The 13771-nt window shown below is 42.8% G+C and overlaps 1 protein-coding gene across 7 annotated transcripts in view; it reads right to left on the minus strand.

The window, feature by feature from the left end:
* OPCML (opioid binding protein/cell adhesion molecule like) overlaps positions 1 to 13771 on the minus strand; it is a 1153658-nt gene that overhangs the window by 255683 nt on the left and 884204 nt on the right. For all 7 annotated transcript variants that reach the window (XM_003923495.4, XM_074400890.1, XM_010334345.3 and 4 more), the window contains one exon: positions 10921 to 11153. In XM_003923495.4, coding sequence (XP_003923544.1) covers positions 10921 to 11153 — 233 coding nt within the window. The remainder of the gene's footprint in view (positions 1 to 10920; positions 11154 to 13771) is intronic.

Consider the following 13771-nt stretch of genomic DNA (forward strand, 5'->3'; position numbering starts at 1 on the left):
TTTCAGAAAAAGCCTTAGCAACTCTAAAATTGTGGGATATGATAGCCACCAGCCACATGTGTCTATTTCAAGTTAAATTAATTAAAATTAAATAAGATTAAAGACTTGGTTTTTCAGTCATACTAGTCACAACTCAAGTTCTCAACAGTCACTTGTAGCTAATGCCTACCACGTTGCAGAGTGTAAATACAGAACATTTCCATCATCACAGAAAGCTCTATTGGACAGGACTGCTTTTTGTAGGGTTTGGATATCCAGGGAGAAGAAGAACGTTCAAGACAGATGAATTGTATGTGAAATGGAGAAGAATGCAGGATGCTACAAAGCGGGGATCACACGAGGACAGTCTCGACTACATTGTGCACAGGATGTAAGGGTGAAGAAATAAGAGTGGAGAGGGCGGAAGCGGGTGAGGGATAAAAGACTAAAAATTGGGCTCATTGTACACTGCTCAGGGGATGGGTGCACCAAAATCTCACAAATCACCACTAAAGAACTTGCTCATGTAACCAAATACCACCTGTTCCCCAAAAGCCTGCAGAAACAAAAACTTAAAAAAGAAAAAAAAAAACATTCCTCCTACCAAAAAAGTTAAAAAAGGAAAAAAGAAGAAAAGAAGTAAGAGTGGAAAAGTAGGTTTGGCCCTGGATTGCTGAGCACTTGGAAGGATGATCTAAGAGGTTTTGACTTGATGTCAGTGTCAGTAGGGAGCCATTAAAACACAAGTAGGGTGAGTGACATGATCAGTGTGTGCATCAGAAATACCTAGACAACACTATCAAAATGAATTGTAGGGAAGGAGAGATGCGGATGAGGTATCAATTAGGATGTGACAGAGAAAAGTCAGCAGAGAGTAAGATTCTACACTTTGATGATAGTGGTTGTGGGAACAGAAAGGGAGAGAATTACGTTATTGGACATGACATCTGCTTTGATAGAGAAGCGAAAGAGAAAAAGAGTCAAAGCTTAAGACAAGATTTCATTTACATGGTGTTTCCATGAATGGAAATGCAAATTACAAGGGGAACAGGTTTTGGAGAAAAGAAAGTAAGTTCAGGGTAGAACAGGTTAAAGTTCCTAAGGGATACCCAAGTTGAGGAGCTCAGAAGATAATCATACGTTAAGAGAATGCAATCAGGAAAGAAATAAAAACTGGACATTTAGATTTAGGAGACAGTGATACAGAGCCGATGTTAACTCCAAGAATAAAAGTTAAGATAAACAAAACAGAAGGAGAGAAAAAAGTTTAAGGAGGACAGATCCTGACTGCACAGAGATAGACTCCAATGCTTTAAGCAGAGACAACCTGACACAGAAAGCATGTGTACTGTGAATGGCCCGGCCTGGCAGTCTGACTTACTCATTTAAAAGCTATGGATTGAAAGGAAGTTAAGCCTAGACACGGAGTGGAGAATTCCACTGTCAACAGAAGTGAGTTTAAAATACACCCTTGTACTTATCAGCAGAACCTGTAGCTTCTCTGAGCCTTAGTTTCCTCATTCAAAAAAAAATAGGAACACGAATCCAATGCTCTGGTGTTAATTGGAAAATAGAATCAGATAATGTTTATAAAATGACTACCACGCCACTTAGTTAACCCTTGAGCAATGTAAGGGCTGGGGGTACTGACCCCCACACAGTTGAAAATCTGCATATAACTTTTAACTCCCCACAAATGTAACTACTAATAGCCTCCTGTTGACCAGAAGCCTTACTGATAACATGAGATAGTCGATTAATACATATGTTGTATGTATAGAATATACTGTATTCTTATAAAGTAAGCTGGAGAAACGAAAATGTGACTAAGCAAATCATGAGAAAGAGGAAACACATTTACTGTTCATTAAGTGGAAGTGGATCGTCATAAATGTCTTCATTCTCATTGACTTAATATTGAGTGGGTTGAGGAGGAGGAGGAAGAGGAGGGGTAAGTCTTGCTGTCTCAGGAGTGGCAGAGATGGAAGAAAATTCACTTATAAGTGGACCTGAATGGTTCAGACTCATATGGTTCAAGGATCAACTGCATTCAGTGGATGATAATCATTGTTTATAATTACTAAAAAAGATTATTGACCGTTTTCCTTGTGATTATTTTGCTTCACTTGCTCTTCAATTTCTATACCTATAGAGGATATTTTTAGTGAACAAACAGTCAATGACTTTTTGAGAAACAAGAATAGGAATAGGGACAACAGTTACTATTGTCAAGGCACTGTGTTTGCGGGTAAAACTTGTTAACTAGGAGCCCAAAACTAGGTTCGGGAATGCAAGTGAGACTCTCCAAATCTGTGTACACGTGCTATGTGTAGAAAAACATTACTATTCCGAATTCACAGCTTACCCAGATGCTAAACAGTGACTAACTAATCTTGTGGGTGGCGAGGCTTGAAATCTTATGTGAGATCCTGACAACATGAGGGTCATGGTGAACATTAATCTATCGGGAGAGTTTATGAACATTTACTGATTTCCCCTTCTTCTGAGGTGTGACTGCTCTCCTCCTCACAGCCGCAGGAATGTGTGGGAAAAGATCTATTTACTGGAGCTATTGGCAGACAGGGCCTCTTAGGAAATAAGCTGAGATCGCCATGCAAATTGAGCAGCACATAACGGGCATTTCATTTTCCCCTCCATCTCCACATCAGTGATGATTTTGGGAACGGGCATTATGACTGTTCTGTTTATTTAATTCTATTGCAAATAAGGCAGATGACAGTCCAGGTTCTGACACTTCTCTTTTCTGGCTACTGTATAAATCATCAATCCAGGTGCCAGGACTGGCAGCGTCTTCTTGGACCATGACAATGATGCTCTCCACCTTTTCCCCAGCCAGGACGCTCAGGCAGAAGTGCCGCCCCTTGGCGGTGCCCACCCATCCTTCGTTCTGAACATGTATTCGTCCAGGGTCACATTTCGTTTTGGTCTCACTCACCTTGGAAAAGACCTACTTTCCCTATTCTTATAATTAATGGACTATAAGTGTCTGAGGAGAAACTGAGTGTGTCCTTCCCATCTCCTCTCCTAGACAGAGGCTTAGCCTGCATATTTAATGGGCATTGGGATGGAATTCCAGAGGCCATGGAGAAAATAGCTATAAAATCTACAAAAATTATGTGAGTGTGTGTGTGTGTGTGTGTGTGTGTGCATGTGTGTGAGTACAGAAGAAACAGGCATAAAACTCACGAAAATTGTGTGAGTGTAAGAGTGTGTGTGAATGTGTGAGTATGTCTGTGAGTGTGTGTATGTCTGTATACGTGGTGCCTGGGTGTGTCTTAGTTACAAAGCAGAACAGAACAAAGCCTCAAAATAGTAGGAGAAAAGACCTGATAAAAGAGGAAATTTTTTTTTCTTTTTTTTCTTTTTTTTTTTTTTTTAACAAATCATGTTTTGACTGTATTGTCACCAACTACACACAATGTCATGAAAGGTCACAATGTAGGAGACTCAGTGAAGGTCAACATCAATTTTACTCTGGCTACACAAGGTGTCATATTCAGGTAATATCTGTGAAACAGACTACAGTCTGAGAGCTGGATAGGACCACTGCATGGTGGGGTGAGTGCATCCTTGCTCTAACCCTGAGGGCAGGGGGCGGGGCAGGTACAGAAGGCAGTGTGGGGCACCTCCCAGTGAAGGGTGAGATCCCTTCCTTTATGTGCAATATAGGGTATTCCGGATAGTAACTTCATTCTTGATTCCTTCTGTTATAGTTGTCTTCTTAGTTACCCCAACCCTTCCATAAAGCATGTGTATATACACACACGTACATATACATACATAGATCTCAAACATCGAACATATATACACATGTGTGTATCCTAGCATATACACATGTGTATCTTTACATCCATGTATACATACATATGGTTTGATGACTTCTCCATTTATCAGGTTTCTTCTCCCACTGTTGTGAGGAGAAATAAGTTGTTTGTTCTGCTGTGCTTAGGAACTAAGGCACACAGAGGCACCACGTACACACACTCACTCACAAATGGCCTCACACATACACTCTTACATACATACACAGTTTTCACTGGTTTCTGTTTCTTCTGCAGTCACATACAAACACTCACACAGTTTTTACAGATTTTATGGCTATTTCCTCTGTGGTCTCTGGAATTCCATACCACTGTCCATTAAATATGTGTGTGTTTGTTGTGGGCTGGGAGGTGACAAATGTCAGAGAAGAACTGGGAAGCAAAGGGTATCTTTCTCTTCTACCTTCTCTAACCAAAAAGGTGAATAGCAAGGCTTAGGGTCACCCCTAACTAGCAGTGGTAGCACGGGACCCCAAATCCTAAAGCCTCTGAAGAAAATACAAATAAATATAAAGAACAAATGGCAAAGGACTGCAATTACTTTTACACCAACCTAATAATTGCCCTGTCCCCTGGTGAAAGTAGGAGAGACACAGAGTGCAGAGACTCCTGATCACGCACAGATACTCCAGGTAAATTACACTGAGAAACCGTAACACAGAATAACTAGAAAGAACTTTTATACTATCAGTTCAACCCTTCCATTGCAAAGTTAAGGAAATGATGCCCAGAAAAGTTCTTAACCTAATTTTGGCTGTGTGCTTTGTCTGCACACATGCATAGAATCTGCAGCACAGAGACATCTTCTCAGAATCTTATTTTCAATTGACATGCACGCACACATACACAAACCACAGCAGTACACATAGGATTAAAATACACATACATGCACATAAAGAAAATCAATTGTCTGAATTCTAGCCTTCACCCCATGATAAGAAGCCGGGAGAACGTCTTAGAGACACAGGCCTGCACTGTTAGGAGTGGAGCTCGGGCTGGGGAGTGAGCGTTCTGCTGGTGGGTCCTGCTGTTTTCCATTCTTTTACCCTGCCTTTGTGAAGACTCAATGCGATGACAATTTTAAATAGAGGCTGAATACATTAAATGTATTTCAGGTTAACTGCCTTCTTTTCTTTAAGTCTATAAGCACACACGTTCATTTAAATGATCAGGAAAAGAGGAGAAAATAGCCAAAGAAAGAGGTTGGTTACAAAGAAATAGTTGAAAATAGGTGAGTCCCTGGCAAAATCGTGACCTATGGTCCTGTCTCCCTGGCCCGCCAAGTGCTTCTTGGTGCAAGCTCAGCATCTGCCTGCTGCCCCCACCCCAGAATTGTCTCCTCAGGGCCCCAGCCTTTTCGGGAGCCCTTCTGAAGGTTGACATTTTTCTCACATAAGAACGGGTACCTGTCCATTTACGTAGCTCTCAGTCAGTGGTGCGTTGAACACTGCCAGCTATGGAGTGCAAATACCCCGCCTTGGGTGTTGCTTTGTGACTTCCTCCCCAGTGTGACTCGGGCAAATCACTTCCAACTCTCTGAATCTCACTTTCCTGTCTTGGAAAGGTGTGCCTTTCTATTCTGTCATCTTGGGCTTTGGGAAAGCATAATCAAAAGAGATAATGTGTGTAAAGTGCCTTGTTAGCTATTTGTATTTTGATAATTTTTTTTTTTCTAGAGAAAAGCTTAACCTCGATGAGTAAGTCTAGTGAAAGGGATTTAAAGCACATGGCAGCTGCATCAGCGTTGGATAAGTTGTTAATCTTTCTAAGTCTCCGTTTCCTAATTTGTAAACATGACTACGGTGTATATTTTGTAGAGTAGATAGATGTAAGGAACGGCTGAGATAATGTTTATACTTAGCACGCTCAATGCTGAGGTTGGTGGATGAACAGCAGTATTTAGGACTGGCGGGGCTGAGAACCCATTTTTCTTTTTTTTTTTTTTTTTTTTTTTTTTTTTTTTTTTTTTTTTTGTATTTTTAGTAGAGACGGGGTTTCACCATGTATGGTCTCGATCTCTCGACCTCGTGATCCACCCGCCTCGGCCTCCCAAAGTGCTGGGATTACAGGCTTGAGCCACCGCGCCCGGCCAGAACCCATTTTTCTTTACCTGCAAAACTCAACTTCAGATACCAACCAGTTCCGCTGAACTGACACCAGGCTAAGAGATCCAGAGTCTTTTGTTTACATAGAAATTGCATAAGCTTACTGTGGAGCCTCCAATGTAAGAATTTAATAAAATTCATTATTTCTAGCCATCTGCATAAAATGAGGCTTAGCAAGAAGAGTTCATTCCATGAAAAGAAGTACCCTGTAGTGAAGAGATTTCCGAACAAGGCAGGAGAGCAGGTAGAGAATGCCAGCATCCAAGAAGCAACCACAGACGGATCTTCTTACTCCGTCTGTCTTCAACAAACAACAGCAATGACGTGCCACGGGCACACAAAGGTCTCTGCGTTGTTTCAGAACGCTGAAGAGATCATGACAATTAGAACGACAATGAGATTCTGGGTTCTCAGAAGGGCCAGGGTTCTCAGTACGTACATAGGATAAAGTGGTAACGTTTAAAATGCACATCCCTGGAGGGATGAGCTACTAGAAAATTAATTATCCCCTTCTTTGCCCCTCTCGCAGCGTCTCTACATCATTTATTGTAACTGTGGTGTCCCACCCCCACCACTAATTTTCTTTCTTGAGATTTGTCCTCAATTTCTGCTGCTACAATGCAATATCAGGAGAAGGAAAAATGAAAAAAATAAAATAAAAACACACACGCAAGCAGATATCCTGAAAATATTCCATGGCTCTGGAGAAGAGAAATAACTCTGGATGTTGTTGCCATTGGAGGGACTGCAGTATGCTGAAAAGACACTAATCTTGAAGTCCTGTGGCCTTGGTTCAAGACCCAGCTCTGCTATTTACTCACTGGGGACTCAGCCAGGCTCTTAACCTCCATGAGCTACAGTTACCTAATTTGCAAATGGAGATAACAGTCACTGCACTACAGTCTCCCAGGGCTTGTTTTGAGAGTCAAAGGTGACAAAGACTGTGCCACCTCTGTAAAGTACTATATAAATGCATGGAATCTGTGCTATTCTTTCAGAGCAATCTGTTAGCTTGTCACACGGAGGACCCTCCCCTCCAGGGACCTTTCCCCCATGACTGTCCTCTCCAAGTTATCTGGACATAGTCTGACTCCACCGCTACCCGTATCTGCAGGAAGATGCTTTTTGATCAGTGTATCCCCATGCCACTCCTGTAGCTGTATCAATCTGCTTCTGCTCATTGTACAAACACTCGCTGGGTGCCTACTATGCCTCAGACAGTGTGCTAAGTGCTGAGGTTGGATATCACTAAATAATGATTCTTACTGTTCTTTAGGAATAACTTCACAACATTTACCTACTCTCCAGCCAGGAAAGTCATGCTAAATCTCAAATATACCCTTTCTGGTGTTAGGTTACACCTGTTCCCTGGTTCTGCAATATCTTTGTAGTGTTTGTGTGTTCCTTATCCCTAGACTTTGTAAGCCCAATGCTGTTCCTTCCAAGTGGCATGAGATCCTATCTCCCCAATCACTAGCATTTCTCCAAACTAAAAATCTGGGTGACGTCATTTTAATTCTTCCTCTTTACAGCATGAGGATGAAAGCTCTGAGTTTTCAGTGGACAGTGCCTCTCAGGCACATCTGTATCTTTGCAGGTAGGCCCACGGTCACTCTGGCTGCACTGCTTAGCGGGGAGTCACTCCTGCCTCTGCTTGTTCCTCTAGCTTCTCCCACTTCAGCTCCTGCTCTGCAGGGCTGCCGGACTGATTTCCCCCCAACTCATCTGACCCCACAGCAGTGCCTCCCCCTTGCTCTGGATCTCCTCCACACTGAGGTGTGCAGCCTGGATCACATTGTCACATGCTCACACGGTGCCTGTGCTGATCAGTGGCATTAGTTTCATCAGATATGTGGCAAAGGCCACCTTCTGCAACAGGAAAGGGCAGGCAGAGAGTTTGGTGGCAGAGTGTCTCTCGGTTGCTCCTATGACAGGAGGGACCACACAGCTGGGCCCCGTGGGCCTGCACGCCCTTCTGCTGATGGCATCTGGTTGGCAGAAGGAATGAGCTTCCCACCTCCTCAAATGGATAGAAGATACATAAGCACCTTTTTGTTTTTATAAACAGACAAGTGGCAGCTCAGAAATTTTTTTGTTTTTCTCATTGCAAAATCAATACCCATCAGCAGTTTAAAATTAAAGGTGAGATTAGGCCTCAGTTTTATACATGCCTTATTGTCTTCCAAAAGCTTTCTACTCAGGCAGATAAATTTTCTTTAAGAGGATTAGGAAACTTTCATTATCTTTAGCTAACTTGAACTAACACTAACTCTGAAACACTATAGACTGGACAAAAGGCTATGACTGCTGGGAGAAGAACTCTGGGCTTCTTTCTAATTGAGTACTGGGGTCTCTACATCCACCCTCTGGTAATTCAACTGTCTTCCAAAGAAAGAGCAAGGCACTGCTTCACTAAGCAAGATGAAAGAATTCAGCTTTCTGACATCCTTCTCTATGCCTCTCAGTAAAGGTACAAACCAGCCTACCAAGGATCCCAAGGGAACATCCTCCCTAAGAGAAGATCATCCCAAACAGAAGGTTCTTCCCAAGAAAAGCTCCATCATCCCAAAGAGAAACTCCTCTCCCAGAGAAAGTCATCATCAAGAGAAACTCCTCCCCAAGAGAAGATCCTCTCCAAGAGAATGTCTTCCCCAAAAAAGCCATTCCCAAAAGAAGATCTTCCCACAAGGAAGCTCTTTCCTAGGAGAAGATCTTCCCCAAGAGAAAGTTCTCCTCAAGAGAATGTCATCCCCAAGAGAAGCTTGTCCCAAAAAGAAATTCCTCCCCTCCCACCCCTACATACACTGACAGCCTCTGGACTTCCCAGGCCACCTCAGAGGGTTGGAGCCAGAGAGTCACTTGGCCTGGAATGTGGAGACTGAGGAGCTGACCCCTGGAGTAGATGCCACACTATTCTCAGACTATTTCTGAGCTGAGGCTTGGAGGTCCACAGGGACACGCCACAGGCTGCCACATCTCACCCAAGGGATTGCTCAACATGTGTTAAGGAGGACATCCTTCCCTGTCACTCAGCCCCCCAGCCCATTATGTTGTGCATTGACTTTGATGTGCCTACAATATCTACCTTATTTCTTGAACAGGGACAGGCCTGCTCGGTTTGAGTGTCTCTCCAGTGCCTGGCAGTTCTTTTTTATTTCAGTGCCACATTTCCTGAATTTGAAGATAACTTTGCTGTCAGGGCCACAGAGGTGCCACTGAGGTGTCACTTCTGATGCTGGGAATGTCAGCTCCTCTGGAACCAAGCCCAGGTGCAGGCAGGTCGGGTAGTGAGAGCTCACAGTCTCTTGTTTTCTACACCCCCAGAAACTTCCAACAGATACTCCAGCTCATCTCCGATGACTGATCTCACCAAGTGCCTCTGTCGTCCTCTGAGGAGAAGTATCAGATGTGACAGTTGTCTTGATCTCCAGATGGCAGGCAGTCTTGTCGTCCCAGAGCCGTGGGTGGACGTGTATGGAGAGTGGAAACCCACAGCGTCTGCAGACGTCTGTTGGATGGCAGGCGACGCGAGGAGGAGAGCAGGGCTTGGAGACTAGGCAGGAGCAAAGCTTCAGGCAGCATGGCAGTGCCAGGGACTGCTGGGAAACAGCAGTGGCAGCAGACAGCTCTCTGGCCCCACACATGCCATTACAAATGGCTACAGAGGCAGGCCTGGCTGCTTGCGCCAAAAGGAAAGAACGGGCAACCTGAATTGTGCAAGTGACTGAAGCATGAATAGACAGCCCCCACACAACTGCTCTCCAGGAAACCAACTGAAATGAGCAACATCAAGGTCTTTTTAAAAAAAAAAAAACATAAATGAGGTATCTATCTTAGTTAAGCAAGGATGCCATATACATTTCACTAACTAGAAAGAAAAATGTATTGAATCTATGACAGATGGGATCTGAGAAAAGACGGATGCTAAAGACGAAATCACACATAGGGACCCTTTCTGAGAGCTCACTGTGTGTCCTCAAGAGATCTGTAAAGGAGGCTCTGAAGAAATCCACCTGAACCTCTCATTTGGTGGAGGAAGGATGTGTCACTGGGCGATGGAACTAATCTGCTCAGAACTTGATTCCGGCCATGAGCCAACACCTGACAGAAATTGCTTTACATGGTGATGATAGTTGGGGTCAAGTTCAGAATAAGTTCATTTGGATTGCTGCCTTGCTTTAAAACGGTTCTCAAATTCTCGGAACTGCTATCTGCAAGTGGTTTTAATTCTTGGTATTTAATATCTGAGAATCTGACATTTCTTCAGCCCCACTTTTAAGGTGTAATATAAAATTTAAATGAAAAATTATTTTAAAATGCACATGTGATACAATTGCTGGGCTATCCTGATTCAAATTTTTAAAGGAGAATGGAAGAAGATGCTAAGTCTTCCTCCTTCCCCCTTTTAAAAATTGTCTGAAATTATTACCAACATTGACCTGCAGACATCATTCCTTCTTGGGTCTGAGATCTATTGTGGAGCTATAAGAGAGTGTTTAGACACAGCAGCAATGCCACAGAGGACCTGCCTAGGTAGCACTCAGAGATCCCTCCAGAGCACACATGACCAGCAACTGTGCAAAAATAGTCACATCACCTGGTTTCCAACCAGCATTATTAGTCTTTTATTATGAAATAAGTCTACAAGAGAATTAGAAGGCGCTGAAAGTAGCACTGTATTTATCTACCTTTGAATGTATTTCACCCCAGCTCCACAGTGCTAAGTAACTTAAGAGAGCTCAACCAGTGCACATTACACAATTTATTGATGAGAACAGAAGGACTAGAGATAACATTTAGAAACTTTTAGAATATATTCAGGACTTAATTAAGTACCCATGACATGGGAAAAATTCCAAGATATATACTCAAACTCTGGATTCAATAGAGGAAGATGACTTTTGTGTCTTCATACACGATTAGAACAAACACCAACTTGTTCTTCCCCTCTATCACTGATGGGGATGGCAACCCCAGATTCGTTTGGGACTTACCTTGCACGATGAGGTGGACCCGGGACGTTTTGGGATGATTGTCTGTCTGCACAGAGCAGGTGTACGGACCTTCGTCATACACATCCACGTTTTGGATCATGATGCTGTACTGGGTTGGTGTGTTGACCAGAATGATCACACGAGGGTCTATGGACCACTTGTCATTCCCAGCGTAGAGGATGGTACTGCGGTTTAGCCAGGCCACCCGGGTGACCCGGTCATCTATGGTACACCTGCAGTGAGGCAGGGAGTGGAGGAGGGAGGAAGAAGGGAAAGAGAGAGAGTGGAGAGATTATATAATATGATACATATGGTATTGCATTTTGAGGAGTAATTAAGACAACTTAACAGTGCTAAAAGGAAGCAACCAATTATTGATGAAACTTCCTAAATATAAACTAAAAGTGGTCTGAATCATCTTGAAGAACTGACGATACAAAATCATTTCTGTTTGAGTTTGAGACATGTTATGTGACTATCTTTGCCGTATATTTTCTTTCCCTCTTATTTTCTTCCCCTAGATTTATATGAAAATTAGTTTATGTTTCTTGAGCACATTTACACCTTGCGGGAGAATTGGCCCAGGGGCACGTGGCAGAGAAAGTGGATCAATATTTCAAATAGGTCACAGATAACCCACAAAGCAAATACTTAATTTGTAGTTAATCAAAAATTGACCATATTTACCTCCAGACCTCCCTGGTGTTGATAATCTTCTTATACCCCTAAGCAGCCCAAAGCCTGCAAACTACAGTTCTGACATGGGTTGGTAAAATTTACCTTAGAAAGCCAACACTTTTTGAGGAAGTCAAAACTGTGTCTTAGGACTTCAGGAGAGGGAAGAAGAAAATGATCAGCAGTGTCCCTGTTCCTCATATACTCCTGCCTCATCCGGGGAGAGAACAAGGCTATTATGAAAGCAGGGAGCTGTACTCTACTTCCCAGCTACTCTGCTCAATAATTCGAGGCTAGGAACACAAAGGAGACCCGCGTGTCGGTGTGGATGGTCTGCGCACGTGCCCAGCAACTGAGTACACGGGAATGAAAGCAGGAGGAGACAGGATGCATTCTAAACATGGGTGCACACTCATCACTCTATGCTGCACACAGGAATGCACAATGACAACCAGCCCTGTTGATGTCCTGGCAGAGAGAGGAGGGACAGGAGTCCAATGCCTGCAGGTGAGGAGAACACAGGGAAGAAGCATGGCCTTCCCTCACTGAATGTGACCTAACACTTGGCTGGCAGCGGAGATTCTGCAGGCAGGTCTCAGGAGACAAAGGACTCCAGAAACACTTACGCAGAGGCAAGGTCAGGTCCTGGCCAAATGGCCAGTCTCACCTGGCCTGCACAGCTCAGGGTATCCAAGCACCAAAACCACGGCTTTCTAGAATGGGGAAAACACCTGATCTAGAGCGGTCCTCTCCCTCGTTGGTAGGAAGAATAAAAGTAATACCAGCTTCTAGTCACCCAGGCGTTAATATGAGCTGGCCCGCCTGCCCTTCAGCCACTGAGAAGTTGGGTGGGGAGGGTGTTAGGTACTCTCACAGTATGGTAGGAAGAGATTGTTCTTTTCTAAATAATCATGCGAACAATATAAAGTAAATAATACATGTAAATAATACTAAGATGATACAGGCCCAGCTAACCATTCACTCCTCACCAATGCCCAGCACCCAGCAGTGATTTGGTAGCAGCCTGTTACATCTCTGTGTGCATCTCACTTTTTACGCACATGCATGAACTTATATGACGCTTGTGTTGATTTGCTTTCACCTGAAATAGAATCACACTCTAATATTCCAATGAAACTTTTTTATTTGACCGCAGGCATCCCTTGCACTCCAGTAGTTACAGACCTAAATCTGCATGCTTTCTAGGTAAGCGAGTTTCCAGGACCCAACTGCATTCACCAGCAGGACCCGATAATTTAGGTACCATTGAAAGATTCTTTCCCATCATCACAGAAATGTCATTGGTATAAAGAAAAAAATGAAGTCATGTTACTTCCTCCACACCATGAGGCATCTCGCTTCTCTTCCTGTTGTATTCTTACTTCCATAGTATTTTTCTATTTCCCTTATGAAGACCTAATGGATCTTAAACCTAATGGATCCTCCCTGCTCCCCACTTTCAAAGGCTTTTCTTAGGGAAAAAATATGGTAAGTTTATTCATTCTCAGTTGCAAATGACTGATAAGGCCAAATGTACAACCTTTCCTAAGGATAGGTGACTTTTCATAAAGGACAAATCTCTGTTTGAAGAATTCCTCCTAAAGAAATTTCAAATAGTAGAATTCCAAAACTCAGCAAGCCTGGAAGTAGATGCTAAATTGAGACCGAGGGAAGGTCATGGTGTTATAGTCCCTTCTAGTGTGTGGTCTTCTAGTCACCATATAACCCAAGTGACTAACTGCAAACAAATATTCTTGCTTTAATTTTGAACACTTATGTAACCCCTTGCACATTTTTAAGTTGCCATAAAAAATTGTTTAAGCTACAATTCAAAAGGATGGATTTTTTGGCCTTTAGAGAATATTCACATTTAAAACTTTTTTTTTTAAGTCACAGAATTCCGTGTGTGTGTGTGTGTGTGTGTGTGTGTGTGTGTGTGTGTATTTGTTCAGTAGAATTTGCATATCACAGTGATTGATACTCATGATTATCCACTTTCAAAATTCAGGAATTAATTCTTTTTCTAAAAGTCATAACGTGAATTGTTCCTTTTCTAACCGGAACTTGTATTTCCATTATTTATCTTCTGCAGAAAAACTATAGTTTATGCCTGAAAGTCTTTTATTGATCACTTGTCATATTTATTTGCAACCAAAAATATATAGAGATTGCAATT

The sequence above is a fragment of the Saimiri boliviensis genome, chromosome 6 (assembly GCF_048565385.1).
Source record: "Saimiri boliviensis isolate mSaiBol1 chromosome 6, mSaiBol1.pri, whole genome shotgun sequence".
NCBI lineage: Eukaryota > Metazoa > Chordata > Mammalia > Primates > Cebidae > Saimiri > Saimiri boliviensis.